Consider the following 27,764-nt stretch of genomic DNA (forward strand, 5'->3'; position numbering starts at 1 on the left):
AGAAAATACTACCGTAACTTCCCCATCAAAGGGCCTACTTCTGCCCTGGTTTTATACATATACTATATTAGACTTCTTTGTGGCTGTTTCTTAGGCGCTCTTCAGCAAGCTATAGCTCAGAGTTACTAAACCTACTTAATTGATACCATTGTTTAAAGTTTCTGATTCAAAGCAGAATTTGTTTCTGGTTTTTTTTGTTTTTTATTTTGATAAGAAGGTTCTAAAATTAAAATGCTTTCAGAAAACATAGCTAGGAGAATATGGGGAAATGAACAAACAGCTGGTCAGGGGCGGCTCCAGGCCCCAGCATGCTTGGGGCGGCATGCTGCGGGGGGCGCTCTGCCGGTCTCTGGGAGGGCGGCAGGCAGGTTGCCTTCGGCGGCATGCCTGCGGAGGGTCCGCTGGTCCCGCGGCTCCGGTGGACCTCCCGCAGGCGTGCCTGCGGAGGGTCCGCTAGTCCCGAGGCTTCGGTGGAGCCGCGGGACCAGCGGACCCTCCGCAGGCACGCCTGCGGGAGGTCCACCGAAGCCGCGGGACCAGCGGACCCTCCGCAGGCACGCCTGCGGGAGGTCCACCGGAGCCGCGGGACCGGCGACCGGCAGAGCGCCCCCCGCGGCATGCCGCCGTGCTTGGGGCAGCGAAATGTCTAGAGCCGCCCCTGCAACTGGTTCAGCTATTAGTCTCAATTGATAGGATCAATGATAGCCTCATGACCAGTGGTGAGCTGGAGCCGGTTCCCACAGGTTCCCAAGAACCGGTTGCTAAAATTAGACCCACGTAGAGAACCGGTTGTTAAAGGGCCAGGGACTGGGCAAAGAACTCCAGTCCACGGGCCAGACCATCCTGTTGCTCCCAGGATTCCCAGCTGGGGAGGCTGAGGCTCCCCTGGCCCTTCCCCCACCTTCCCCCCAGCTGCAGCGTGGCCAGCCACCGGCATCAGCTGAGCTCCGCTGAGCTCCGGAGTCGTCCTGCTGCTTTGAGCTGCCGGCAAGGTAAGGGGGGAGGGGGCTGCAAGCTCTAGGGCTGCCGAGGGGGCAAGTGGGGCAATTTGCCCCAGGCCCTGCAGGGGCCCCCGGCCCCATGAGTATGTCTCCACCGGCCCATGCCCCGCTCCCCCCCTTAAATCAGAACTTTTTATAGGGAACCGGTTGTTAAGATTTTGGCAGCTCATCACTGCTCATGACTACTTGTTCCTGTTCTCACTCCCTTTTCTTGCATCAAATAACTGGAAAGAGATACCTAAACCGAGTACCCAATCTCCTGCCCTGCCCAATTAAGTCTAGGACATAGGCACAACATCATTTTTGCAATGGTATATTGATAAATTAAACATATTTGTATCAATATGTTATTTATTAATATTTTGTGAACTACAAAAATTGTAAAACTCATTTAAAAGGGAAAATAGAAGAACAAAATTAAACATCAGAAATGCAGAGAACAAATTTCTGCAGATATTAGGCCAGGCCAAAATATATACAGTGTGCTCAAAATAAAGAGCGGCTTAAATATTTTTTCTTTGCACTTCCATTGTAAATCTGTCTGAATGCAGCTGTTTCAGCAATGCATTCTGTTGCATGTTGGAACATTACACTGAGACAGCCAAATTTTCTTTACAGGGACAAATTGCACCCACATTTTTGCATTCACAAATGAATTGTGACTGCAAATACTGCCAAAACTATCTGCCTGATTATCAGAAGCAAATTATACAGATTCAAGTTGTACCTACAACAGGAAGACAAGACTTGAAAATTTAAGCCATATTTTTTAAAAAATAAATTAGTTGGTAAAAAAAATACAAAACAACACACAAAAACCCATCTAGATATTTATATGGCTCCCAACACTATAATATCTGAGCACCAGAGAGAGAGCAAAATCATACAAAAATCATTGGATCAAATTCCTGAACTATGCAGAAGTGTCCTCAAAATGAGCGCACATGTATCCTGCAAGAGCAGCATTACTGTGCAGCCATATTCTGGCCAGCAGCAACCCAATAAATGGATTATTCCTGTCTTGACATTCACCCTAATTTTGCATGAACAACCTGCATGGATCTAATGTGTGTTTAGTGATCATAAACATGCTGACCATGCTCCCTAAACTTTGAGGCCAATTCTGTAATGGTCCATTATAGCTTCTCTCATGGAAGACCTGTGAAGTTGCTCCGTGGGTTTAGATGAGAGCCAGAATGGGGAGCACAGCTTTCTCTATGGTGCTGGGTATGGGCTTTCTGAGGCCTATATACTCATAATCTGCCAGAATTTGTTCTATAATGTGCTCATAACATTGTAATATGAAAGATCTGTAAATGACATTTTATTAAAAAATCTGTAGTTTAAAACAAATACGGTAAATAATCCCCTGGAAAAGGGAGAATGATGATGGCTTCACATAAAAATGTATCACAGTTTAAATCTTGGTCTGTTATCAAGAAAACCAGTAAAACACTTACATTTCCAAGTGAAAAATAATAGAAAAATATATTTATCTGCTTTGTTTGGAAAGATAAGAAATCAGACAAATAATAAAATAATTGTATAACAATGCTCTATGGAAATTTTTGCCAAGCCACTCAGAAGATTGATTGGAAGGGCTGACTCAGCATTTTCCAGACAGTGCTCTAAACTGTTGTGCGGAAAGTACAAATTCTATTCCTGGTCATAGTGGGTATTTCTACACAGCCCGTGGGAGTCAGCCTCCAAGCCTAGGGCAATAGACTCGGGGTAGCTAGCTTTCACTAGCACTCTAAAAATAGGTGTATAGACAGCGCTTTGAAATTGCAGCTTGGGCTGGAGCACAAGCTCTGAAGCCTAGGAAGGGTTGAGTTTCACTGTCACTTCAAAGCGCTGTCTATACATCTGTTTTTAGAGCACTAGAGCATACCCCACTAACTCAAATCTCTCAACCCGGAATGGGAGGCTTGCTGCTGCAGCCTGTGTAGATGTTCCTAGTGTCTCCTGCTCTCAGGGCCTTAGTACACCTTTCATTGCCCAACAGCAACCTCTACAGGGTATGGCTGATTTAAGACTTGCATTTGGGTTCTTTGTGGAGTCCAGTCTTCCTCGGCTCTCAAGATACCATAGCTGAGGAGTAAAAACCCAGAAATAGGGGGAGATCCCAAAGTTTTCACCAGGATTCTCTTCTAAGAATGGAAAGACTTCTTCATTCCATCATTGCTCTAAACTGCTGAGTGTATTTAGACAGCTCGTCGGCTTGATTTTGAAGTTCCTGCAGGGCACCTGTATTTGGATACTGCACTGCAGCATTTTTGGTGGCAACAGCCAAGTTCTTCAGCAGGCTACAAAAATGGCTGCTGCTGCAGAGGATGTCATTCCGAATATCCTTTTCTTGAGTTTCCTGACAGAGAGAATCCACCAACTTTTGTCCCACCATAATGATCAGTTTGCTCTGTGCTATGAAGATTTCAGGCGGTTGATTATTGCTAAGACTACTGGTAAATACACTAATGGCCTTGTGAAGGGCCCCAAAGTACAGTCGACAGTTTGCTGAGAGAGTGATTTTCTTTGCCAAGTCCAGGTTGCTCTGAATATTATGCTTTTTTGAAGGTGGGAAAACCTAAAAAAGGGAGAAGAAAACAAGAAAGACATTCAGTTTGGTAACACAGAGATTGTTTCCTTATCCTGTATTCTCCTGTAGTTTCGATTAAATAAATTATTCTTCTCGTCGCTGCGGCTGATTTGCCACAGCCTCAGAATTGTCACAGCCTGGAGGTCTTTTGTAATGATAAAGCACTATTTCTAGCCTTGGTAGGCCATGAAATATCAGATCTTAAAATGATATGATCCTAATTGTAATCTGCCTTTTGCCCACATACACACACTTCACTTACAACGTGATTTTAGTAGCTGATGTCACAGGAACTGTTGGAGTGAAAAATCAATGCTTTCAAAAGGCTGAACACTTGGAATTCTAGTTTTCAAATACTATAAAGCATTTAGGGCTGATTGTACAAGGTATTGGCTTCAGGGGAGTTGTCGCGGGTAATCAGAATTCTGAAAATCAAGGCTTTCGTCTCTTATTGTGGCTTTTGAGATATTAGCTGGTTCAGCCATACTCAAAATAAAGTGAAAAGGGCAAGACAGTAAATGATGCTATGATTTAAAATGCCAGGATTTCATGACATGAGGATTAGAAGTACTTCCCTAGACTTGTACAAATGCTTTCAGGACTTGTAAATTGTTCCAAGCACTGGTCCCGGACAAAAGGTCAGTTAAAAACAAAAAATCCCTTCATAAAAATTTATTTGTCCACTCAAATTCTAGCTTTTAAAAATGTCAACAAGGTGTCGAAGCAATTTATAACTTCAGGGACCAAAAGCCTTTACTAGCAACAATTTTCAAAATCAGAAATACCTTTGTTTTTAAATCTGCATTCTTCTTTGCCACCTCTTTAGCTGAAAGGGGTTTTTGTGCCTGTTCCAACCCAGGAGACTTCTGAAAAATGAAAACACTTGAAATGATTTATATATTGTTTCAACATACTATGTCAGGTTTTGTTTTATATAGTGGCATAAAAATTCCTTGTTTTAAAAATTACATGCAGCCCAAATGTTGCTACTGTATACAATGACACCTGCTGTTAGAAGCATAACTGATCAGCTGTAATTTCTACTATAGAATTTAGGAGCTGACCCTGAAAGGAGTAGTAGCATCGGGCCCATCATCAATGAACTACTTCCAGCTAATGATAATATTCCAGTTATGACAGAGCCATTTACTGTCTGATACTTGTTCTTTATACTCTGTTCCCAGAGTAACTTCCAATATTGTTTAAGTCTAGATATTATGTCCTGGCATTTGATTTAAATATTTTCTCTCTCTCTCTTTCCAGGTTTTATGCTGCTGCCCATAGTATCTGAGTGCCTTTGGTGTAAAAGCAAGAGCTAGAGTAATGTTCCTAGTGAGCTTCTTTGAGTCTCTGGCATTTCTCCCTTTCTGGAAAAATTACTCAACTGACAAGCACCTGGAAAATTAATAAATAGGTCACGTAATCTACAGTATAAGATTAAGTTGCTTAGACCATTTGGTTTATTTGTTAACACGTTTTGTAAATTACCCCTACACCTCAAAGCCACATTTTCTAGCAAATCACAAACAAGGAAGCTGACATTTCCTGCATCTGCACCGTAGCTGATGTGCACCCAAAACACAAAATTGTGCCATAACCATTCATGTTGAGTATGCTGACACGAAACAAATAGAATCCTAAAGAAACACATTGTTTGAAACTGGGCTGAAAATTTAACCTTAAGCACATCTGTGTGGTGAGTTCCAGAATTGCTCTCGAAGAATGGATAAGCCCCACTTCTCTATTCCATCTATATTTGACTGACTGCCATGGTTGTGGCTGCTGTGGCACTTGTAGCCAGCCATAGCACTCCCAAAGGCCTGGAGGAGGCCATCGGCTAGCAGGTGAAACTGAACATAAACCAAAGCGAGGTTTGTGATAAAGCAAAGTTAAAATAGAGCAAGTAAACTTCCCTGCAAACAACATGAAGCAGAAAATTGGCAGCAAATCATGTTACACTGACCTGTAACTGAACATAATCACAGTCTTCAGTGACATTTTCTCTTGATTTCTCAGAAGAGACTTTGTTTTTGTTTGGTTTATCCAAAGTATTTCTTTGGAGTGAATCAAGTTCTCTTCTTCTGGGTATTGGGATCGGCTTTGCCATTTTATGGTCTGTACCAATTTTTGGTGACTTGCTCTCTTGTTCCTTGCTATTCTTTTTGAAGAGAAGCTTTCCATTAGCTATGATAATAGAAACAAATCTCTTGATATCATCTGGAATTGTACGGGCTACCATAACAAACCGATCAAGATCATCTGGGTTATTCTGAGGTTTCTTAATGACCAAAACTTCCAGTGACCATTTGCAGTTATTCAGTGCTTCCCTTGTTTCTACCAAGATCTGGAATGAGTCTTGAAGAATTTTCAGCTGTGTTTTAATTCTGGTTTGAAGGTTATTGTCAGTGACGCAAGAGGCATTCACCTTGATGGCTTGAGCAAAGTCCAAGAATTCTCCCAAAGATACTTTTATGTGATCAATTGCTCTATGGATTTCCTCAAGGTTTGTCTCCAGGTTTTCCTGGAATCTCCACTTACTGCTTACAAAAATCATCAGACTTGCAACTGAACTGGATACACTGTGCTGCAGCTTGGTCAATGTCTCTATGGCTAAGTCGAGCTCCAAGTTAATTTCTTTTGCAGGTTCTTCTGATGATGACATAGAAGAGGACTCAGCAGAAGTGCTTGATGATGTAGATAGTGTACTGGTTCTACTGTCCACACTGGAAACTGATAACCTGTCTTGTTCTAATTTGGCATCTTTTGACAGCTGTGGAGGAATGTTGTAAGCATGGTTTCCAAAACTACTGTTGTTTTTTTCAGTCCCTTTCCTGTGCTGTAAAGCAGTAGGCAGCACTTTTGGAGTATCATAAACATTTGGTTCAGAATTCTGTTGCTCAACCCTTGGAGTCAGAAAGCTTGGTGGAACATGATAGTTACCGTTTTGCTGCAAAAGCAGCATGTCACGTGAGGGTGGTACATTATAACGAGGGATATCAGGAAAGGTTAATTTTCTCTGTGTTGGTGGGACATCGTACATTTGTGGATTCACTGATTTGCTTTTGATATTTGTTGGTGGAACATTTTGCAAACTAGAACCATATCTGGCTGGCGGTATGTCATACAGCACCTGCTTTTCCAGGGAACTATCGGAAGGATCTTTTTTTAAACCCATTTTTTCAGGTGATACCGGAATATCATAAATCCATTCTGACTTCTGAGGATTTGGCAAGGTATTATAATGACCCAAACATTTTATTTTAGACAAATTTTGTAGTGAAATGTCATGGTCTCTTGCAGTTGTGGGGGGGACATCATACACCTGGAAAACAGTACACAAGGTTTACAAGCGGCATTTAGAAATATAAAGTCAGATCCATAGGCATAGGTCAATGAAATCCATGTAGCTATGCTGATTTACACCAGCTGTGGCTCTGGCACATAGTTCTAATTCTGCTCCCTCTCTGAAATGCACAATCACATTGCAAATATGAAATATCTAATATTTTGACCAAGTATATTTTTGTCACATCCACAGATTATCAAACTGTAAGGTAATGCCGATCAAGGACAGTTTTATATAGTGAAGCAAACAAGATTTCATAAGCCTGTTAACTAGAAGAACTGATTCCAACCTCTTTAATTTCCGGTAGTCATATACACCCATGCACACACGCAAAATTAAAAAAAAATGCACAGTTGACCACACTAAAATAATTGCACTGTGTTTACATTTTCAAAGGCTTCCTGAAATGCATACTGATCTTATTCAATGGCCTACAATAGCTGCTTGTGTACATCTGACCTCTACAGCCTGCAGAATGATGACTGATTCTGGTGCAATAAGGCCAATATAAGAATAATATACACTTCAGGCCAGATGGTGCTTTGCTGCTTCACAAGGGTGGTGAGGAGGGAGTTCAAGATGCAACGGGAGTGTGCAGTTGCTGGGCACAATTGCCGAGTCTGTGATTTCCAGGGGTGCAAGACACCCTCACAAGTGGCAGGGAAAAGGTGGATCCCTGACTTTCCCCTCTTCATTGGTCCATGCAGCTGGCCAGATATACAAGCCATGGGCAAGCTGCACCTCTAATGGCTCCCCTGAACAATGGGACGCTCACTGAGGCACAATCCCTCCCGGAGTTTAAGCTGCAGTGTGCTCCTTCACACTACCCCCAAAGCAAGCCAGTGTCCACTCATCACGACTGAGCCTACGGGTTTCACTTTTCACCCAAGGATCTCAAAATGCTTTACAAATACTGGCCAAGTCTCACCACATCCCCATGAGGTGTAAGTATTATGTGTTTAAAATTGTAAGTTCTTTGGGACATGGATCTCATTATCTATTTGGCTATCCTTGTAAAGCTCCCAGCACACTTTTTGGCATGATACAATTATTATTGATAATAATATAATTCCTATTTTTAAGTGGATACAGTTTGATACGCATAGATTGGGTGTCTTGCCCAAGGTTGTACAGTGAGCCATTGGCAGAGCTATAGCCACTAGACCACATTCTCTTCTTACAATACAATGCAAGTTATTTGTTTCTGCTTCAAGGTTACGAACATGCAGATATTCAAGAATATAAGAATCTGACATCACTTTTACTTACCAAATAGTTTCTTGAGTCACTTTTTTTGGTGACAATGTCACTTTAAAGATAGTAAGCAAACAAATACAATGATAGTTCCATCTCCAGCAGATATCCAGTATAACTAGTCTCATTTCTTACTTTAGAAGCAGCAAAGAATCCTGTGGCACCTTATAGACTAACAGACGTTTTGCAGCATGAGCTTTCGTGGGTGAATACCCACTTCTTCGGATGCAAGTCATTTCTTACTTTAAACTTACTTAATATTAAAAATAAGAAATCTACCAAATGTGGTCTGGATTAAATTACTATAAAATGGATGCACACACTAAAAGAATAGTTATCAATGGTTCTCTGTAAAACAGGGAGGACATGTCTATTGGGGTCCTGTGGGAGTCTGTTTTGGGTCAAGTACTATTCCATATTTTCATTAATGACTTGGATAATGGAGTGGAGAGTACGCTTATAAAATTTGCGGACTACATCAAGACAGGAGGTGTTGCAAGTACTTTTGAGGACAGGTTTAGAATTCAAAATGACCTTGACAAATTGGAGAATTGATCTGAAATCTATAAGATTAAATTCAATACAAGAAAATGCAAAGTGCACTTAAGAAGGAAAAAAAAGCACAAATACAAAAAGAAGAAATACAAAAACAGCTGGGTAATACTACTATAGAGAAGGATTTGGGGAGAGGGTTATAATGGATCACAAATTGAATGTGAGTCAACTATATAATGGAGTTGCAAAAACAGGCTAGTACTCTGGGGTGTGTTAAAGGAGCATCGTATGTAAGACTTGGGAGGTAATTGTCATGCTCTACTCTACTGGGTATTGTGTCCAGTTTGGGGCACCACACATTAAGAAAGATGTGAACAAAATGGAGAAAGTCCAGAGGAGAGAAACAAAAATGATAAAAGGTTTAGAAAACCTGATCTATGGCGAAAATTTTTAAAAATGGGTATGTTTAGACTTGAGGAAAAAAAAGACCAAGGGGGGGACTTGATAACGGTCTTCAAATATGTTAAGGGCTGTTATAAAGAGGACCATGATCAACTGTTCTCAATGCCCTCTGAAGGTAGGAAAAGAAATAATGGGCTTAATCTGTAGCGAGGGAGATTTAGGTTAGATATTAGGAAAAACTTTCCAACTATAAGGACAGTTAAGTTCTGGAATACGTTACCAAGGGAGTTTGTGGAATCCTCATCACTGGAGTTTTTTCAGACCAGGTTAGACAAACACCTGTCAAAGATCATCTAGGACAGGTGCACTTGGCCCTGTCTCAATGCAGGGGGAGGGACTAGATACCTCAAGGTCCCTTCCATCCTACATGTCTATGGTTCTATGATATTAAAGAAATGTAACATTCAAGTAGTTCTGTTTTTATGGTTATTCTTCCTGGCAGATTGATGGCACTTAACTATGGGGCTGGTGCCCCACCTCACATCAGAGGCATGTACAGCACATTGGTATAACCATACACCTTTTCATGGGTTCTGCTGTATGAGTGTGACAGTATTAATGAGAGACTATGCTCTGCCATTCAGTGAGTAACACTTACACTGCCCACTGGAGAGTCTTGCTGGACATAGATTTCTGCCTTTTCCAGGCTGGATGGGATGTCATAAAGCTGTTGCTGCTCTTCCTGGATATATTCTTTGTAGAGGATCGGCATAGAGCCCTTTCTGGCTGCGGGTGGAGTGGCACACCTCTAATAAAATACAAAAGTAAGGTTGACTTAAATTCTGTTTATCACAGCACCAACTTGAAGACTTAGGGATGTAACTCTCTTGAGTTCATGCAGGTATTCTGCGTGTGTACGCAGAGCAGGATACAGTTCTTAGAATCTACTGGAGTGGACTGTAGAATCAAATCATAATGTTGTAGGGAGGGGGGATGGGCACTAGGTGGCACAGTTGGATGTTACACTTAATTTTTGAAGATTTGGATCCAAATAAATTATTTTTAAAAAATCTATCAAAATGAAAAGATTCTTATCAGTTTTTTTAACTTTCCTATAGAATTCGCTACCAATCTTTATAGCAGAGTTCAAACAATAAATTAATATAAAAGTTATAATTTACTTTTAAATTTTCTAGTACTGTTGCATATGATACGGAACTCGGAAGTCCTGAATTCCAGTCCCACTTGATGGACATATTCAGCGACATGACAGGACTCACCTGAATGCATAAGGCCACCCGGTGTTGTGGTGATGGAACATCATAAGTCTCCCTTTGTATATATGGCATGGAGGCCCGAGATGCTGTGGGAAGAGTAAACCGGTGCTTGACGGGGGGAAAAAAGAAGAATGTAATGAGAAAGTTGAAGTGATCTTAGGGCATCTGTGAGAATGGAATGAGTCTGATGGCCATTGCTGGAAGAATTCCTTTTGGGGTGTTAATTAAAAAGCTTCTGTCAAATATTCATTGACCCTAAACTTGAAAACTGCTCATTGTCTGCCTTTTTAGCAGATAGGATTTATTTTTCCTATAAATCCCCTTTACTGGTATTTCCACTCTATTTCAGAGATGAATTATTGACAAATTAAAAGCATTCTGCCTCACATATAGCCCAGGAAATAGAAAAGATGTGTAGTGAATCAATCCCGATCCAGATACCAACCAGATCTTTTGGCTCCCAAAAAGTAGAACAACTGAAAAGAGGTCCATAGGGTTTCTACTCCAGCTTTCCTACGGGTACAGGAACGTAAGAACATAAGAACGGCCTTACTGGGTCAGACCACTGGTCCATCTAGCTAGTATCCTGTCTTCTGACATTGGCCAATGCCAGGTGCCTCAGAGGGAATGAACAGAACAGATAATCATCAAGTGATCCATTCCCTGTCGCCCATTCCCAGCTTCTGGCAAATAGAGGCTAGGGACACTTCAGAGCATGGTTTTGCAAGACATCTGAAATGAGATTATAGTGGGTGGTAGCACCACTATTATTAAAGTATACGGTACTATAAAGGAGGTTGGACTTCTCTCAGAAGAAGCAAGTCTGCTGTTCTCACCTCTACTTCTGGTCCTGTCCAACTCCTAGAGCACAGGAGACTGATGAGGGCGCTCTAATGCATAGACCAGTTACAGATTTATTTCATTGTTTGCTTGACACGGTGTTTTAAGAGGCATAGGAATGAAAATAGCTCCACAGACTGGAGGCTGTGGATACGTTTAGTTAAAATGCTAGCAGACTGCTAATAGATACAAACACTGGGAAAAGGATTTTTCACTCACTCCAAACCCACCCTGAATTTCGTCTATTCAGCAATGAGATGCTCTTGGGACTGCACAGTGGGTCTATAAATAAACCATTGCAACACCAAATTTCTGACCCGAAGGAGATTCTAGTGAAGCTTTATGTTGCAATAAGCCATTTAAAAGTGAGAGGCAGTATTCTTCTCCACCATATTAACAGTCAGACCCACCAAATTCAGAGCAATGTGGCGGAATGACATATTGTGTGGCGGAAGGACAAGGCCCCAGCTTTTTATCTCCCTGTTTCATATTTGAGAAAGGCCTGGCTGACTGAAACGTTGGTTTCTTGTAAGGACAGGAAATAAATAAATGAACATGAATTCCATTATTATTCTGCAAAAGGAGCCATCTCTCTTACAAACCATCTGTGCTGACAGAACTATAAGAGAACAGGCTTTATTTTTCTGCGCAGAGTAGATAAGTAGAGTCCAGCTAAAAGGTTCTGGTTTGGCCCAAACCTACTTTCACATACAGACAATCTTATTTGGTTGATAGTAAAATGTGAATATCACACCCTATTACCAGATTTGCTACAGAAAATAAATCGCTTTGTATATTTTCAAGGTCAGGCAGGCTAAGACAACAAATGGCTGAAATTTTTATTGGATGAGAAGTAACAAAATTACAATATTTAAAATGTAGGTGGCGCATGCACGCAGTTTTTTTCAGAGGAGCTTATTTTTTTCAATCAGAGTCCCTCAAAGACTGAATAGCTTCACCCAGCTGCTGAGAGAACAGCTGAACATGTCAGAAGATATGCCAGTTGTCCCATACCATCTACATGGGGTAATCTAGGATACTTCATTTTGTACTGCTGCACTCAGATGGGCTGTCTACGTCTACACCTTTAAATGCATGTGTATCTGTGGCTGCTGACTCCTGTGGTACAGTTGTTCTTTGTAGTAGCAACTGTGATGTAGCTCAGACAAACCTGAAAGTGTAAATATTAGAAACATCTTAAAGATTTTAAAGTATTTTTCATTCCTTGTTAAAGAAAACAGCTATAGCTGAACAAGGTAGATACAACATATAATATAGCAGCTTAGCAGGTATCACAGGGCAACAGTATAGATAGACAGATAGATAGCAAAGCCATGTAACTCTCAGCTTGTGCTCCTAATTCAATAGAAAATGGGTATGTGACAATTTCAGGGCCTGATTTTTTTTTTTAACGTTGGGGGCACAATTGCATATACAAAATGTTCGTGAAATGTCATACCCAATTTGTGTATGCCTTCTTTGTAATTAGGTGCATAGATCAGGTCATTGCCTGTGCAGAAAGCTAATTATGTTCCTTTGCACATTCAGTTACACAGTTTGATTGTGCAATTATGGTAATCACCCAGGAAAACTGGGAGTGCTATTTTGAAAAAAATGGACCTCAATCTCCACAGAGACACTAAGTTCACTTGGTTTTTCAGCATCTTTCACCAGGTAATGCATAGAGCAACCCTGTTGTCACTGTATCTTTCCTTTTGATGCAAAGGTAGGGAAGATGGCTGAAGGAGGTAAATGGAGTGAAATGATGGCCCAGAGTAAATGATTAGATGAATCACCTGCATCCTTTATAGACTGACTTAATATTTAAGTCTCTGCCTTAGATCATTTAACCTTTGTAACATACGTTTCATTTAGGGCAGGGGTTCTCAAACTGGGGGTCGGGACCCCTCAAGAGGTCATGAGGTTATTACATGGGGGGTCGCGAGCTGTCAGCCTCCACCCCAAACCCTGCCTCCAGCATTTATAATGGTGTTAAATATATTAAAAAGTGTTTTTTAATTTATACGGGGGGGTCGCACTCAGAGGCTTGCTATGTGAAAGGGGGTCACCAGTACAAAAGTTTGAGAACTAATTTAGGGAATGGTTAATGTGAAGCTCCCATACCCAAGGCCCCATGAGCCTGTGAGACAAAACATAAAGTAAAATAAACTGTAGTGAACTGCACTGATAAATCCCTGCTATTACTGCTCATTTTTAATTAGGAAGGCCTCTGAGGCAATTATTTGTTACAGGGACGGCAGTTTTCAACTGCCTATGTTAGGGCACTCAATTCACGTTTAATAAAAATAATATGGGCACTTATACGGGCTGTGGAGCAACTGAGTATTGATGGGATCACCCAAATGTGAACTGGGTAATCATGCATCCAAGCCTAAAGAAAGCGTGAACAGAGAAAGAGAGGGTCTCTCACTGAGAAGCTGAAACAAGGGAGCAGTTTTGAAGTGACTCATGAAATGGGAGTCAATGGAGGTGTCTGGAGAAGGTGGTGACCTGGTGCATGAGAAGACTGGCAGCAGCATTATGAACTTGTTGAAGAACTGGGATGTGGAGAGACTAAAGGGAAGAGAGTTGCAGCATCTCAGTGAGAGAAGATGACAGTCTGGCTGAGAAGTTCTATAACAGGGTTTCTCAAACAGGGATCGGCGCTTGTATAGGGAAAGCCCCTGGCGGGCCGGGCCGGTGTGTTTACCTGCCTTGTCTGCAGGTCCGGCCGATCATGGCTCCCACTGGCTGCGTATCGCTGCTTCGGGCCAATGGGAGTTGCTGGAAGCAGTGGCCAGTAAGTCCCTTGGCCTGCACCGCTTCCAGCAGCTCCCATTGGCCCGGAGCAGTGATCCGCGGCCAGTGGGAGCCGCAATCAGCCAGACCTGTGGACGGGGCAGGTAAACACACCGGCCCGGCGCTCCAGGGGCTTTCCCTACACAAGCGGCGGCCCCAGTTTGAGAAACCCTGTTCTATAACCACATTCTTACAAGAAAAAAAGAGTCCTGTGGCACCTTATAGACTAACAGATGTATTGGAACATAAGCTTTCGTGGGTGAATACCCACTTTGTCGGATGCATGCAGTGGGTATTCACACACGAAAGCTTATGCTCCAATACGTATGTTAGTCTATAAGGTGCCACAGGACTCTGTCGCTTTTTACAGATCCAGACTAACACGGCTACCCCTCTGATACTTGACACATTGTTACAAATTATCTTCTATAAGTGTCAACCCCACAAATGTGAAGAAATGTGTGTCTGTGCCTCAACCACTGAAGTATGATGTTCTGGAATTTTATAGCTTAAAGAATTTTAAGCAATTTTGTAGAACCCATAAATCTCTATCTTCCACTCAAAGCAGTTCTTATATTCCTCTTCACTTCCTGTCCTAAATGGTTGGGCATTATATAGCTGCCACTTACTGTCACGGAGGTGGCTGTATTTCAGCGGGGGATGTTGTGATTCCAGGGATGACTGTATTTGTTTTATAGGAACATTTCCAATAGAATGCTATGAATGTATCACAGTATTTATTCAAGTCGCCTAAACAAAGCATCATTTACTTGACTGACTTCACTGCAACTTTCAACTGAAATTCTCAAGTCCATGAAAAAGTAAAAACCGTCAGGCTTCCTTTCACCTCTCACTGGTATTTTCCAACACTTGGTACCTTAATACTTGCTTATATTCTTACCTGATTGGTTAGGCTTTGGGTCTTTTCACTGAATAATTGTGCAGCTAAAGCTGGCACCTGATATATTTCTTGAGTAGGTGGAGAAGAAACAGAAGAAGGAACTGGCTTAATCCAACTGTCCATCCGTTCATACGTAGGTGACAATGTGGAAGACTTGGGAGCTGATGGGACCTGGTAGATATTTTGTTGACAGATGGGCAATTCCTGGGAATCATGCTCAGAGGAGGGAGGCAACATGCCTGCCTGGGAACCAGCAAGGAGTTGGAGGCGATTAGCAGGAGCTAGGCCTTGTCTTCCATGGAGGGAACATTTCCACCATCCTTCACTCTCTAAGACATTCTGCTCAAGAACCGTTAGGATGTCTCCTTTGCGGAAGGCTAGCTCATCTGAACACTCAGCCTTGTTGTCATATAATGCTTTTGCCAAGGTATTCTAGAGAGGAAAAACAAATTTAAAAAACCACATGCAGTAACATTTGCACAGCTTGTATTATTCAGAAGTGTTATATGGAGCTACCAGATTAACATTTCTCAGCACCTAAATTCATGCAAATTCAAAACTGCTAATATTTATCCTAAGGGTGAGTTCTCAAGGCACTGGTTTTATGAAGTTAAACTTTTTGAACATATGCCTGCCATGCTTTAGTGTGTTACAGAAATAAATAATACCAAAATAATACTTTGCATTTCTCCAGCACCTTCCATTGGAGGATCTCAATGAAAACGTGAATTACATAAGTCTCATGAACACCCCTGGAAAGTAGAAAAGCACATTAGCTGAGTTTTCCTGATAAGGGTACTAAGGCAGAAAGCTACTAAAGTCACACAGGAAGTCTGTGGCAGATTCAAGAATAGAACTCTCATCTCCTAACTTCTATCTAATCAATCTACCTATCTACAACTCTATCACATCTGGTATCTGAATGCCTCACAGCTCCTAGTGTTAACCACATATCCATCCTCCCTCTCTTTTCACATAAAACACAATGCTGGGGGTGTCATTATTCATTTCCTTTCTTAGAGCCAAATATAAATGAACCACCTGGTAGTCACTACCCTGAGGATTTCAAGAAAATATCAAGAAAATAACCCAGCCATTCTAGATGACAAAGTACACTAAATACACCAGTGGCCAGTCTACACTAGCATTTCCACCAGTGTTAGTACTGGGAGAGAAGCATCAGTGCCAGCACAGGGGTGGGGCGAGATTTCCCTAAAATATTCAGAGTAGGCAAGACCCCTGCTGTGAACATGCAATTAAGGAAATTTCAAATCAATGAGCATAATAACAGATCTGAGACTAATGATGCTATTTACTTTATTGGTGGAAGATAATCTCTATGAGATACTTATATTGCCCCCATTATGATAGCATCCAAGCATCTTCTCATGTATTTATCCTCACTGCACTTCCATTAGGTTAGGTAGTGCTATTAGCCACATTGTATAGGTGGGAACTAAGGCACACTACGCATTTGTGACCAGGGCTGGCTTTAGGAAGTGCGGGGCCCAATTCGAACAGTTTCGGCGAGACCCTGGCAGGGATGACTTAAAAAAAAAATGTAAAAAAAACACGTGGGTCTTGTACTCACCGGGCGGTGCTCGAGTCTTCGGCGCTACTTCGGCAGCGGGTCCTTCACTTGCTCCAGGTCTTTGGCGGCACTGAAGGATCCGCCGCTGAAGGGCCACCGAAGACCCAGAGCAAGCAAAGGACCCACCGCCGAAGTGCCGCTGAAGACCCGGAGTGCAGCCAGGTGAGTAAAAAATTAAAAAGGCGCCTCTAGCCAGGGAAGGGATTCTCACTGGGTGCGGGGCCCGATTCGGGGGAATTGGTGGAATAGGCCTAAAGCCAGCCCTATTTGTGACAGAGCAAGAACTTGAACCCACATCTGCTAAGTCCCAGCCAAGCTACTAATCCAGTGAACTACGCTTCCACGCTATTGAATATTTATGGTGATCATGTGCACGTGGCTAAACATGTTTTGTTCTTAGAACTCAGGTTTTTAGTACGCAATTGATTTTACTATTATTAAAACAGCCAAAAGTAATAGCACGCCTGGTGTTCATCATTGGCATTTTTGTACAATCTACTACAGCTGATGAAAGAATAAAAAGAAGTATGCACATACTATTTCCCATACATGGATTTATTTTCAGCTTCAAAATAAGATCAACCACTTTCCCCATGGAATGTGGATTAGGAAAAACAGTTTCTTATCCAGAAGTAATGTCCAAAGAGATAGCGTCTGCATTGGAAACATAATGCCTTGTATTTTTATCCAGCGCATTTGCCATAAAGCAACAGCTGGTTTGAAGTATCAAGAGAAGAAAATCAATTTGTCAGCTCAGCTGATAAAAGCGGCCTGTTGTTGGTAGCATAAATTTCTTCATCGGGATGGCTGGGAACAATGGCTCTTTTATGATACATGGGTTTATCCACACTTACTGCACTAGCAGCTGTCAGAGATGGACAGCAACAGTCCCACTTACCTTATGTCCTAGTCTGATTAAAATGTTCTTGTTGCCTTGTACGTGTCAGTCCCAAATTCTGCTTTGACGATACCAAATGCTTGGGACCACCTGTGTTTCAGTGAGACATTCTGTAATCTCATCATACAATATAACCCAGAGAGGGATAGGACATTTCACATGGTCACAATTGTGAGTAAAGGCCAGATTTTCCTAGTATGGTTAGCAGTAATATTACAATAGCAGCAAGTGACTCCAACCAATAGTGGGATCCCACTGTGCTATGCACAGTATAAACATACAGTAACAGACAGTCCCTGCCCCTAAGAGCTTGTGAGCTAAATAGAAAGGATGGACAAAGGGAATATTTATATCATCATTTTGCAGATGGGGTGCAACTGAGGCATAGAGCAATTAATTGACTTGTCTAAGCTCTCACAGGAAACCTGTGGCATAGCCAGGAAATAAACCCAGATAAAGAAGAAGTTCCAAACTGGAGTGGTAAGCACAAAACCATTTCCTAGTTGCACCAAAGTAAATGAGAGCTGATATCCATGATATGACTTGAAAAGACATTTGACTATCAACCTATCTGTAGCTAATTATTTGTTGAGAAAACGCTATGGTAAGTATTTTTATGCCTGAGTCTGCAATTGCAGTGTAGATAAAACTATCTGATTTCAGAAGGGTTGAATGCACTTGCAAGAATTTTAAGCTTGGCCCATGTACTTCAGTAGGAATTTCTGCAAATAAGGACCACAAGTTATGGCCCATGTTATATGAATGTATGAAATAACAGTCACATCATCAGTGCTTCAGTGACACTCAAACGTGATTTCATCAGGCATTTCTGGGGGAAATATGCCAAGTACTCTCTAATCTCCTTGCATGGGGCTAGATGGGTCTCCTTCTACTGTCAATGTATGGGGCAAGACAATCCAACTCTCAGAGATGACACTGAAGAATCCTTAATCCCCATTTTTTATTCTTGTCTCTTAAAGTTCATTCTGCAGCAAAAAGTGTTAAAGAAAAGTTTTATTAGACCTGTACCAATAAACGTTTCATCTGGTGAATCATCATCAAGGTCCAATAATAACCAAGGGGGAACAAAAAATTAGTTGGAGGCTTAGTGAAAATGAGGCCTCATCTTCTTAAGTATAGGAGTCAGTTTGTCCCTTGCTACACAGATATTGGCATTGTTAATGAAAACTGTGCACGTGGCCCAGAGTGTGTTATAACTTCAAAGCAAACATTCATACATATGATTGCATGTGTTCTGTGGCTAAATTGGATTTGAGAAGGCAGTCAGTTTGGAACAAATAAAAACAAAGATGCCTCTACATTGCATATATTGACATGTGGACTTTGGTCCCAAGGGAAGTCATTGTCTCACAAATACCTTAATGAGATTTACAGAAGGGCAAAGAGTAATTTTATGGCCATTAATATAGCTATGCAACCTAGAGTGATACTAAGGTAAAGCTTGTGCTTCAGGGAATATGGTCAGCACCATGGGGGCCAGGAGCCAATTCCTTTCCATCCCCCTATTCTGCACTGCACAATCAGGAGATAATATAGGATTTCTTCCTGTGCCTCTCCTCTGGAGCATAGGTACTGGCCACTGCTAGAAGTCTGATTCCAGATTAGAGAGACCAGTAATCTGACTGGCATAATAAATCTTATGTTTGTAAGTGTTATTGTCTGTTCATCCGTTGGATGATATGATATATGACAATTGTCACTGTATGTTCAAAAGACATGGAAACTGCCTGAGTATATTAGTGAGGATTTTAGGACTATTTTTCTTCGCACTCAGATTTGAAGAGATTTTAGCAGCATGCAGAAACCTTATAAATGTGCTACAATGTTATTACCCAAATTCTAAATGTTTGTTAATTTACTGTTGTTATTTTAACCTCCTGGCACCAATTCCTGCCATAAATTGAAAAGCATTTTGCATCTAGATCTTGTTGCAAAAACCCAACTTCCTCCTTTGAAAGGTTTCAGATTTCTGTGCATTTTCTGTGTTCACAGTAATGAAGGACTGAGGGAAAACCACAACAGCATATTGTTACACCAGCCCAGCAACACAAAGCCAGCAAAGCAGGTTGTTCTGCAATTACCCCTGAGCTCCACAAAATAAAGAAGAAAGAACATTTCTGAAGGGCATAAAAATGGTAAATTGTACAGCTTTGCCTTTGTTCCATGCCTTGTGTTCTCCTTTGCCTATCTATTAATAAGTATAGTTAGTACCATTTTCCCCCTCTCATTTCCTTTCTGACTATGGTGGTTAGTAATCATGATTCTTAGAACTTTGACAGCTAGGGAGTGAGCGAATGAGCATAATACTTTATGTAGTACCTTTTGTCTATGGAATCTATATTAGCTTTTAGCAGCTATATAATCATTACATATTATTTGTATCACAGTAATACTTTGGAGCCCTGAATGGGTGATGCACACATAATAATAATTGGAGATATACCAATCTCCTAGAACTGGAAAGGACCTTGAAAGGTCATTGAGTCCAGCCCCCTGCCTTCACTAGCAGGACCAAGTACTGATTTTTGCCACAGATCCTTAAGTGGCCCCCTGAAGGATTGAATTCACAACCCTGGGTTTAGCAGGCCAATGCTAAGTAAATTTAGTGCTGCTGAAACATGCTAGATTGGCAGACTAAAGCCCTCTTTAATACCCCTGTGAGGAAGGTATTATTGTACCAGTTTTATAGGTGACTAAACTGAGGTACAGTGAGATTAAGAGAGTCACTGACAGAACCTGGCATAACACCAGGAGTCATCATTCCCTGGTCTTTGCTCTGCCATTCACCAGTACTCTCACAGCATAGAAAACTGCATTCAGATCCTCCATTCTTGGATTTACATTTACTCTGAGATGCATAGTGAATTACTAAGCAGCCATTCGTTGTTCTAGTTGTTCCGAGATGCTTTACAATAAGACACTGACTCTTAAAAGAGCTCAGCCTGGTACCCGATTTTGTGCCCACAGTAACTGTGTGCATAATTTTGTGGCTGCAAATAACTGCAGACCCATTTCATGAGATTTAAACACATATTTAAACCTGATCTGCCAGTACAGTCAGGTTGCTAGATATTTGTGTGTCATCAACGGTATCTGCAGTTATTTGCCCCAAGATTATTTGTGGGTGCAGAATTGGGGGCACCAAACTCCAGCTCATTTTTCAAAACCAGGCCCCAAATATTCTTTCACACTTGCCTGGGACATGTGTAAAGACTCACTATCACAGATCCTTTCTGTTATTTGAGCAGAAATGGTCCCGGAACATTGTGTGTGTGTTTATTAGTCAATCATTCCCACGATCACTGAGACCTCTGTGGGCTGCTGGGATAAGAGATAGTTCTGCTCTGAGGCCAATGGGAATTGCATTTTTTGTTTGTTACCAGAGAACCGGAAACTGGCTGTCTAACACCATCAGCCACACAATGCGGACTAGGCCAGCTGTATGCAGCTCTTGGGTAGTTTTATGTGATCTCTATACTTCTCTTTAATGCACACTTGAAATACTCAATGCACTATAAACACTAAAGCAGCAGAGATCAGATCAAAGTATTTTTGTCTGTGTTGTTTGTTGCTTCTTTAAAGGTCCCATGTTCCCTAAAAAGGCAGTATAGCAAGGACACAAATATTTTCCCCATAAACCCCACGGCTACCATAAAAAGGAACATGATTTATTAGAAACCAAGTACAACACTTCATGAAGGTACCTCAACAGGTGATGTGTTAATCACTCCCAGGGCCAGGCAAATTCCAGAGAGCCAATCAACAAATTTAGGCCTAGAGAGTGAATATCATCCCCAAGCCTCCTTTGAATATGTATGTATAACCCCTATTTATAACCCCGTGAATTAATTACATAGCTTGAAGGGAGGAAAGTCACATTAAAGGCTGATTACGGAGATGGTTTTGCTGTCTCAAAGCAGTAGTTTTAGTTCCCTGGCAACACAAGTTAGAATCCTAGTTCAGTCAACACACCTTTCACCTTTCTGAAAAGGTAAATTAAATTCTTCCTTATCACATAATGCACTTGATCAGACAAAATCTGAAAAGGTGAAGTTTTGCACAGATATAGGTCCCATGATCTGCCTGGCTGCTAATCTCCACCCCCCAACCTGAAATGATTCATGGACGTGCAGTACAAGAATTTGGGAAGCACTTTGGGATCCTTCAGGATGAAAGTTGCTGTGTAATTGTATGTTTATTAATGAAAAATAGTGGGAAATAATGTTGTTAGAAGTCCACAAAGCTGACAATGCAATTATTTAACCTCAAGTAGCTATAGCTACATACAGAAAAACATGGCATATATTTATAAATAAAGAAAAATGTTATTTTACAGCATGATATAGAATTAATATTTCCAAGAACTAAATGACATAACCATGGTACAGAAAATAAAATCTAGTAGAAATATAAGCAAATGTCACTAGCAAAATATTGCATGTTACAATAGTCAGCAAGGTTGTCAAAATGCTGGCATTTCACTTATGGACACCTGCAAGTTGTTTTTGATAATCCTTCTGAATTATTAATTTTATTATTATTTAATACAATCCAAAAGCATGATAGGCATTTGACAGAATCTTAATTTCTAAAGAAAAAGATTTTTTCCTACTATTGTCTTTAGTTTGCTTTTTTTTTTAAAATAGCTATTTAAAAAATCTGAACACAGATTTTTAGTCATGGGAATTCCTTCTGCAGATTGAGACTTACATTCTTAAAAGATGTTGTAGCCACACTTTGAGTGTCTTTTAAAACCTTTAAAGTACTCTTTAGTGCAGGAAAAGATGACAAAATATTTGAGCAGAAGAAGAAGATACAATTAAAAGCTGTGGATAGTTTGCAAAACAATTATGTTGATGTATCAGTGACACCTCTTGGCATGTTTACTGAACTGTTTCCAGTTAATCTATTCACCTCTGAAAAGAGCTGAACAAACAAACAATCTCCACATGCCTTTTGAGATGTGGAATGAGGTTCCCAGATGAGTCCTTTTTAAATAGTAGTCTAAGTTAGGCCAATTTAACTTGACAAATTAAATTAACTGTAGATTGCTAACAGTTAAAATATACTAACACATGCAGAAGAAAAGGAAAAAAATCCTCAAATTGTCTGAAGTTTCCCTAAATATATGTGCCTTCATTCTGACTATGCCTGACCATTTTTTTTAAATATATATATATATGGAAATATATCTATCTCATAGAACCGGATGGGACCTTGAAAAGTCATTGAGTCTAGTCCCCTGCCTTTACAGCAGGACCACATACTGTCCCTGACAGATTTTTGCCCCAGAACCCTACATGGCCCCCTCAAGGATTGATTTCACAACTCTGGGTTTAGCAAGCCAATGCTCAAACCACTGAACTATCCCTCCCTCCTTGGTTTGCTTTTGGTGTAGATGAGGTGTAACATTTTTGGTGGCGGACAGCTGATCTGAGATGCTTTCATTACATCTGTTCCTCTGTTTGTGGTTAATGTAACTAGAAAAGAGCAAAAATGTAGCAAGCATTAACTCTTTGGCTTGATTCAACTTGTTCCATAAACAGAAATCCCATGTTTTTGCATATGGAAATTTTTCAGGATTGGATATAAATAAGTGTTTGAGAGTTAGGAATGGAGAGGAACACTGTATCTATTTTATTCTCTATGCAAGGGGTTATCTAATAGTTAGAGGACCATTTAGGGATCTAATTAACTGTTCATTTCCTGTGTTTTAGTGGTTTGAGTGTTATTGAACTCTTCTGGAAGGGCATGAGATACCGCAAGGCAACCATAGCTCTGCATTAATGAAGGGGTTTTTTGGTCAGTGAATCTAAGCATCAGGTTTAAAATCCCAAGAACTACAAATTTCAGATCCAGAAGGATCAGCTCAGTTCTTGGAAGAATGAAGATCTTACCAAACTGGAAAAATTGGCTTCCATTCTATGGGCGGTACCTTTTGGAGGAGACTTTATACATGGAGTCCTGTTTCCTCAGTACTGTATTATGGGGAGTTGGTAGCTGCTCCATAGTTAAGCTAACTTCTTACTAGAAATCTATTTTTCAACCCTCCTCAAATTCCTTCCTCTCTCCCACAAAACAGGTCAATTCCTGACTCCACTGAAGTCAATGGCAAAACTCCCATTGACTTCAATAGGGCCAGATTTCACTCTATTTCCCTAAAATTTCACATGCCACAACTCCTACCAGAATTTTTCTAGGAAGTTGGGGATCAAAAATCATAAATGAGTTTTAAAAATATATATTTTTAAAATTCCCTGCACTTAACTTTTTGAAAACATTCACCCTCCACCCATTTTTTAATGTATTTAATTCATTTATTTATGTTTTGCCTGATTCTGTCTCAAAATTGCATTGGCCTAAAGACTCCAGATGTGTTGGCGTGCTGGCCATACTGAGGGTTAGCAGCCTATTAATATCTTAGGTATGTTTAGTGGGGAAATTACCAAGATTAGATCTCAAGACATATTGAGAGCTTCAGCTGGGTTGTACGTACCCATCACTAAAGTAGGCAACAAAGAGGATTGACTAGAACAGGGGTTCTCAACCTTTTTCTTTCTGAGGCCCCCCCAACAAGCTATAAAAACTCCATGGCCCACCTGTTTTTCACCATATAAAACCCAGGTCCAGTGTCAGGGGGTAGCAAGCAGGGCAATTGCCTAGGGCCCCATGCCATAGATAGCCCTGCGAAGCTAAGTTGCTCAGGCTTTGGCTTCAGCCCCAGGTGGTGGGGCTTGGGGCAGCGGGTTTCAACCCCACACGGAGAGTCTTCAGCTTTCTGCCCTGGAATCCAATGAGTCTAACACCTGCCCTGCTTGCAGACCTTTTGAAACCTGCTTGTGGGCCCCCTGACCCCTGTTTGAGAACCGGCCACTGGACTAGAGGATTATTAAAGAAGGGATATAGAAAAGAGGCAGAGAAAAGATCTCTGTCCTTTGCCCAGCCAGGAAACTTTGCCACCCAATAGGAACTGGAAGACAACCTTGTTACTCTGCTTCATTTAAAGAGACTTTGTAAATTAAGGACTGTTTCCCCCCCCCAACTTTAGCCCCTCTGAGTAAGCCATCCTCTCTCTGCCACTGTGCACTACACCTTTTAAAAGCTCAAGTTGTTAAAAAGTCTGGAAACTGAGCAGTAAAGGGATTCAGTCAGTGCCCTAATCCCACCTATTGTTTCCTTTATCGCCCACTGGATGTAGAGGAAATTGCTTTGCAGTAGTGACATTATGCCATGTATCTAATCGGTTTCATTTTAGTTGTTGCTATATTTTCTTCCCCTTAATAGCATAATGGCGATTGCATGCTATCCCACAGGCTCATATGACATTTAAAATAGGATGATAGTGACTGTCTGAACTTGGTCAGAATTAAATTTGAAAGCCAAAGTAAAATAAAATGAAATTGGGGAAACAGGCTCATAGAAAACAATGAGGAGTACTTGTGGCACCTTAGAGATTACTTTTGCCTGTTCACAGTGAATCAGTAGCAGCATCAGGACTAAAGGCCAGATCTCCTAGCTCCCAGGGCCCTAATCCTTGACAGAGATTCCAGAAAATGTGCTCCCTTCCCCCCCTCCCTCCCATTTGGAAAATGTCAACAAAAAGAAAAAAATTGTTAAATTCCCAAGTTTTTGTTTAAAATTCCCCAAAGGCTTTTGTTTTCTGATTTCAAAATTTTAGAAAAGCAGGTACTTCTTGTGGAACTTTTCATTAAGTTGAAAACCTAGCTTTACCACTTAAACAAACAAACAAAAGCTGATGGAATTTTTTTGACCAGCCATAATCACTAAATCACACTTCCACCTACATGCAGAAAACATAATTAGAACGTGTTGAAGCTGATGATGTTAACATGACACTTATGTGGTAACGATGGGGAATTACCTGCTAAACTAAACTAAATTTGTTAGTCTTTAAGGTGCCACAAGTACTCCTGTTCTTTTTGCGGATACAGACTAACACGGCTGCTACTCTGAAACCTGCTAAACTACAGTTGCCACAGGTCAGCTTTATTTGCTAGACAAAAACCAAACACAGAGTTTTCCAGTTTGGGGCAGTTCTTATCTTTCTGCACAAAGGAAACTAATGCTAGAAGAAGTCATTCCATCTGGCATCACAGGGTTAATAGAAAAATGTGGTCTGTGGAGTGCAGTCTTTTTAAAGCAGGGGTCTGGTAATCTGGACAATGATGTCTTCCCAGCTTGGCTGCTTTATAACCTTGGGCAAACATTTAAATTCTCTGTGCCTCAGTTGCCCACTTATAAAGTGGGGGAGCAAAATACTATTCACAAGATTTGCTGTGAGGATTGATAAATCTTTGCAAAATGTTTTGAGATAATCAGATGGAAGGAACAAGTGCAAAGAATGTTCATTACTAATATCAGCGGTTCAGCTTTCCATGACTAATGTGGGGGCTCAATTTTGAAAATTACAACCTGCATCTCAAACTGGACATTTTTATATGCTGTTACAGCAAGCTTGTGTGTGCAGTGCTGAAAATCCAGACCAAAATATTAAGACACATTTATAACAGATATATGATCAACCTGGCATGGGGCTGTGTTGTTTTCCCATGAAAAAATGAGTGTATTCAAAACTTTCTAAAAACAAAAGGAATCGTACTGGCTATTTGCTTTTTTTCAGTTCAGTCATTACTGTAGAACAGGTTTCAGAGGGGCAGCCGTGTTAGTCTGTATCAGCAAAAATGAGGAGGCACCTTAGAGACTAACACATTTATTTGGGCATAAGCTTTCGTGGGATAGTCCACGAAAGCTTATGCCCAAATAAATGTGCTAATCTCTAAAGGTGCCACAAGGACTCCTCATTGTTTTTACTGTAGAACAGGATTTTTGATGTGTTCAGTCATTCTAGTGTATTTTGTCCTCTCTGCACAAATGTAACTCTTATTCATATTACTTAACATTTGTACATCAAGGGGAGATGTACAGCCCATAGGTTGTATTTGAACAGTTCCATAAATGATACATTTGTTTTCTACTGCACTGCACATACATTTTTATAGCTTCCCTCTTTTGAATGAGATCCAAAATGAAGATGAGATGCAATCATTTGTGCTCATTAAAAATTCCATGGTAATTATGAAGACACAATGGCCATTTAGACATCTAATAACCTGATATTGTCATAAATGTTGCTTACCAGTACAGCATATATCTGTATAATTCTTTACTTATAGAAGACTGAGTCAAACCTAACTTCTTTAGACAGAAACGTTTCCCCTCTTCCTGATAAAATAGAGTAGTGTTTTTCAGATAACTATGTTAAAAATTAAGATTGTATGTTACAAAGTATCATGTTAGGAACTAACAAACAGGAATAGAGCATGCTTTAAACAGAGCTTGTAGCAGATGTAGATATACATTCCATATACATTCTCACAAAAAAAAGAGATGCCATTAAATAAAATAGAGCAGAGGTAATAATTTAGTACTTACATTGACTTTCATCTTGTCCTTTCTCTATTATTCCATTACCTAAATGAACACAATACACTCTCCTCTTCTCAAGTGAAGTTCTTCAGCTCAGACTGAAGTACGGTACGGTAAGGTTTGGCTAGAAGCCTACACCTCCCAGTGCTGGACTTGCTGTGAACCCTGCCGAGGGTGAAGTGAACAGCCACTGGGAATGAATGGAACTAATTACATAGTAAATTCTCTCTAACGTTACACGGCCTGCAGCTATGTTCATGCAAAAGAAGGAATGGCACTCGGTCAAGCCTCCAGGAAGAAAAGGAAGAAACCAAAACAGGAATTCTGATATTGTAGAGCTCTAAGAAGGTCATGTGGACACTGCAGTGAAGCTAAGACAGATGCGTGTATTTTGGGGCTTTTTCCCAAGGCAGTATCAGTTCTTCTTCCTCCTTAGTTTGTATTTAAAAATACTTTGATTTTGAATTTTTCATGTTCCGGTCACTAGAAATGTCATGGCTCAGCAAGACCTTTACAGCTATACAAATCAGTGCAGAAAAACCACATTTTAAAGGCAGAGAATCTGAGAGAACAACGCTGAACAGTTCATGTTTAACATCTTCTGTTTTGTACAATTTTCAAAGGTTCCTTTATACAGAAGAGATCTTGCCTCCATTATTTTCCTTCCTCTTTCTGCAATAAGTACGTTCCCTTTTTTTCCCCGAAACACTTTTTTAATGAAAAACTGTGCCTGTGTCTTGTAGGGGGCAACAGTTGGATTTTTTGATTTTCTTCTCTACATTTTAACCTTTTGTACTTGGAGTGGATTTGGTAATGCAGAAGCATCCAACCAACTTTTCTAGTCATGCAAAATGTCTGGTACAATGAAGCTCACTTGCAACAAATTCTGATCCTTT

The 27,764-nt window shown here is 40.7% G+C and overlaps 1 protein-coding gene across 1 annotated transcript; it reads right to left on the reverse strand.

Annotated features, from left to right (window-relative positions):
- Positions 1 to 1,343: 1,343 nt before the first annotated feature.
- CASS4 (Cas scaffold protein family member 4) lies at positions 1,344 to 27,033 on the reverse strand. The gene is made up of 7 exons (XM_044984671.1): positions 26,875 to 27,033; positions 14,912 to 15,343; positions 10,375 to 10,479; positions 9,753 to 9,902; positions 5,561 to 6,919; positions 4,383 to 4,463; positions 1,344 to 3,585 (listed from the first exon to the last, which is right to left on the reverse strand). Exons 1-7 carry the CDS (start codon positions 26,884 to 26,886, stop codon positions 3,172 to 3,174), a joined length of 2,553 nt encoding a protein of 850 aa, XP_044840606.1. The 5' UTR covers positions 26,887 to 27,033; the 3' UTR covers positions 1,344 to 3,171.
- Positions 27,034 to 27,764: the final 731 nt, after the last annotated feature.

The sequence above is a fragment of the Mauremys mutica genome, chromosome 13, assembly GCF_020497125.1.
Source record: "Mauremys mutica isolate MM-2020 ecotype Southern chromosome 13, ASM2049712v1, whole genome shotgun sequence".
NCBI classification, from domain to species: domain Eukaryota; kingdom Metazoa; phylum Chordata; order Testudines; family Geoemydidae; genus Mauremys; species Mauremys mutica.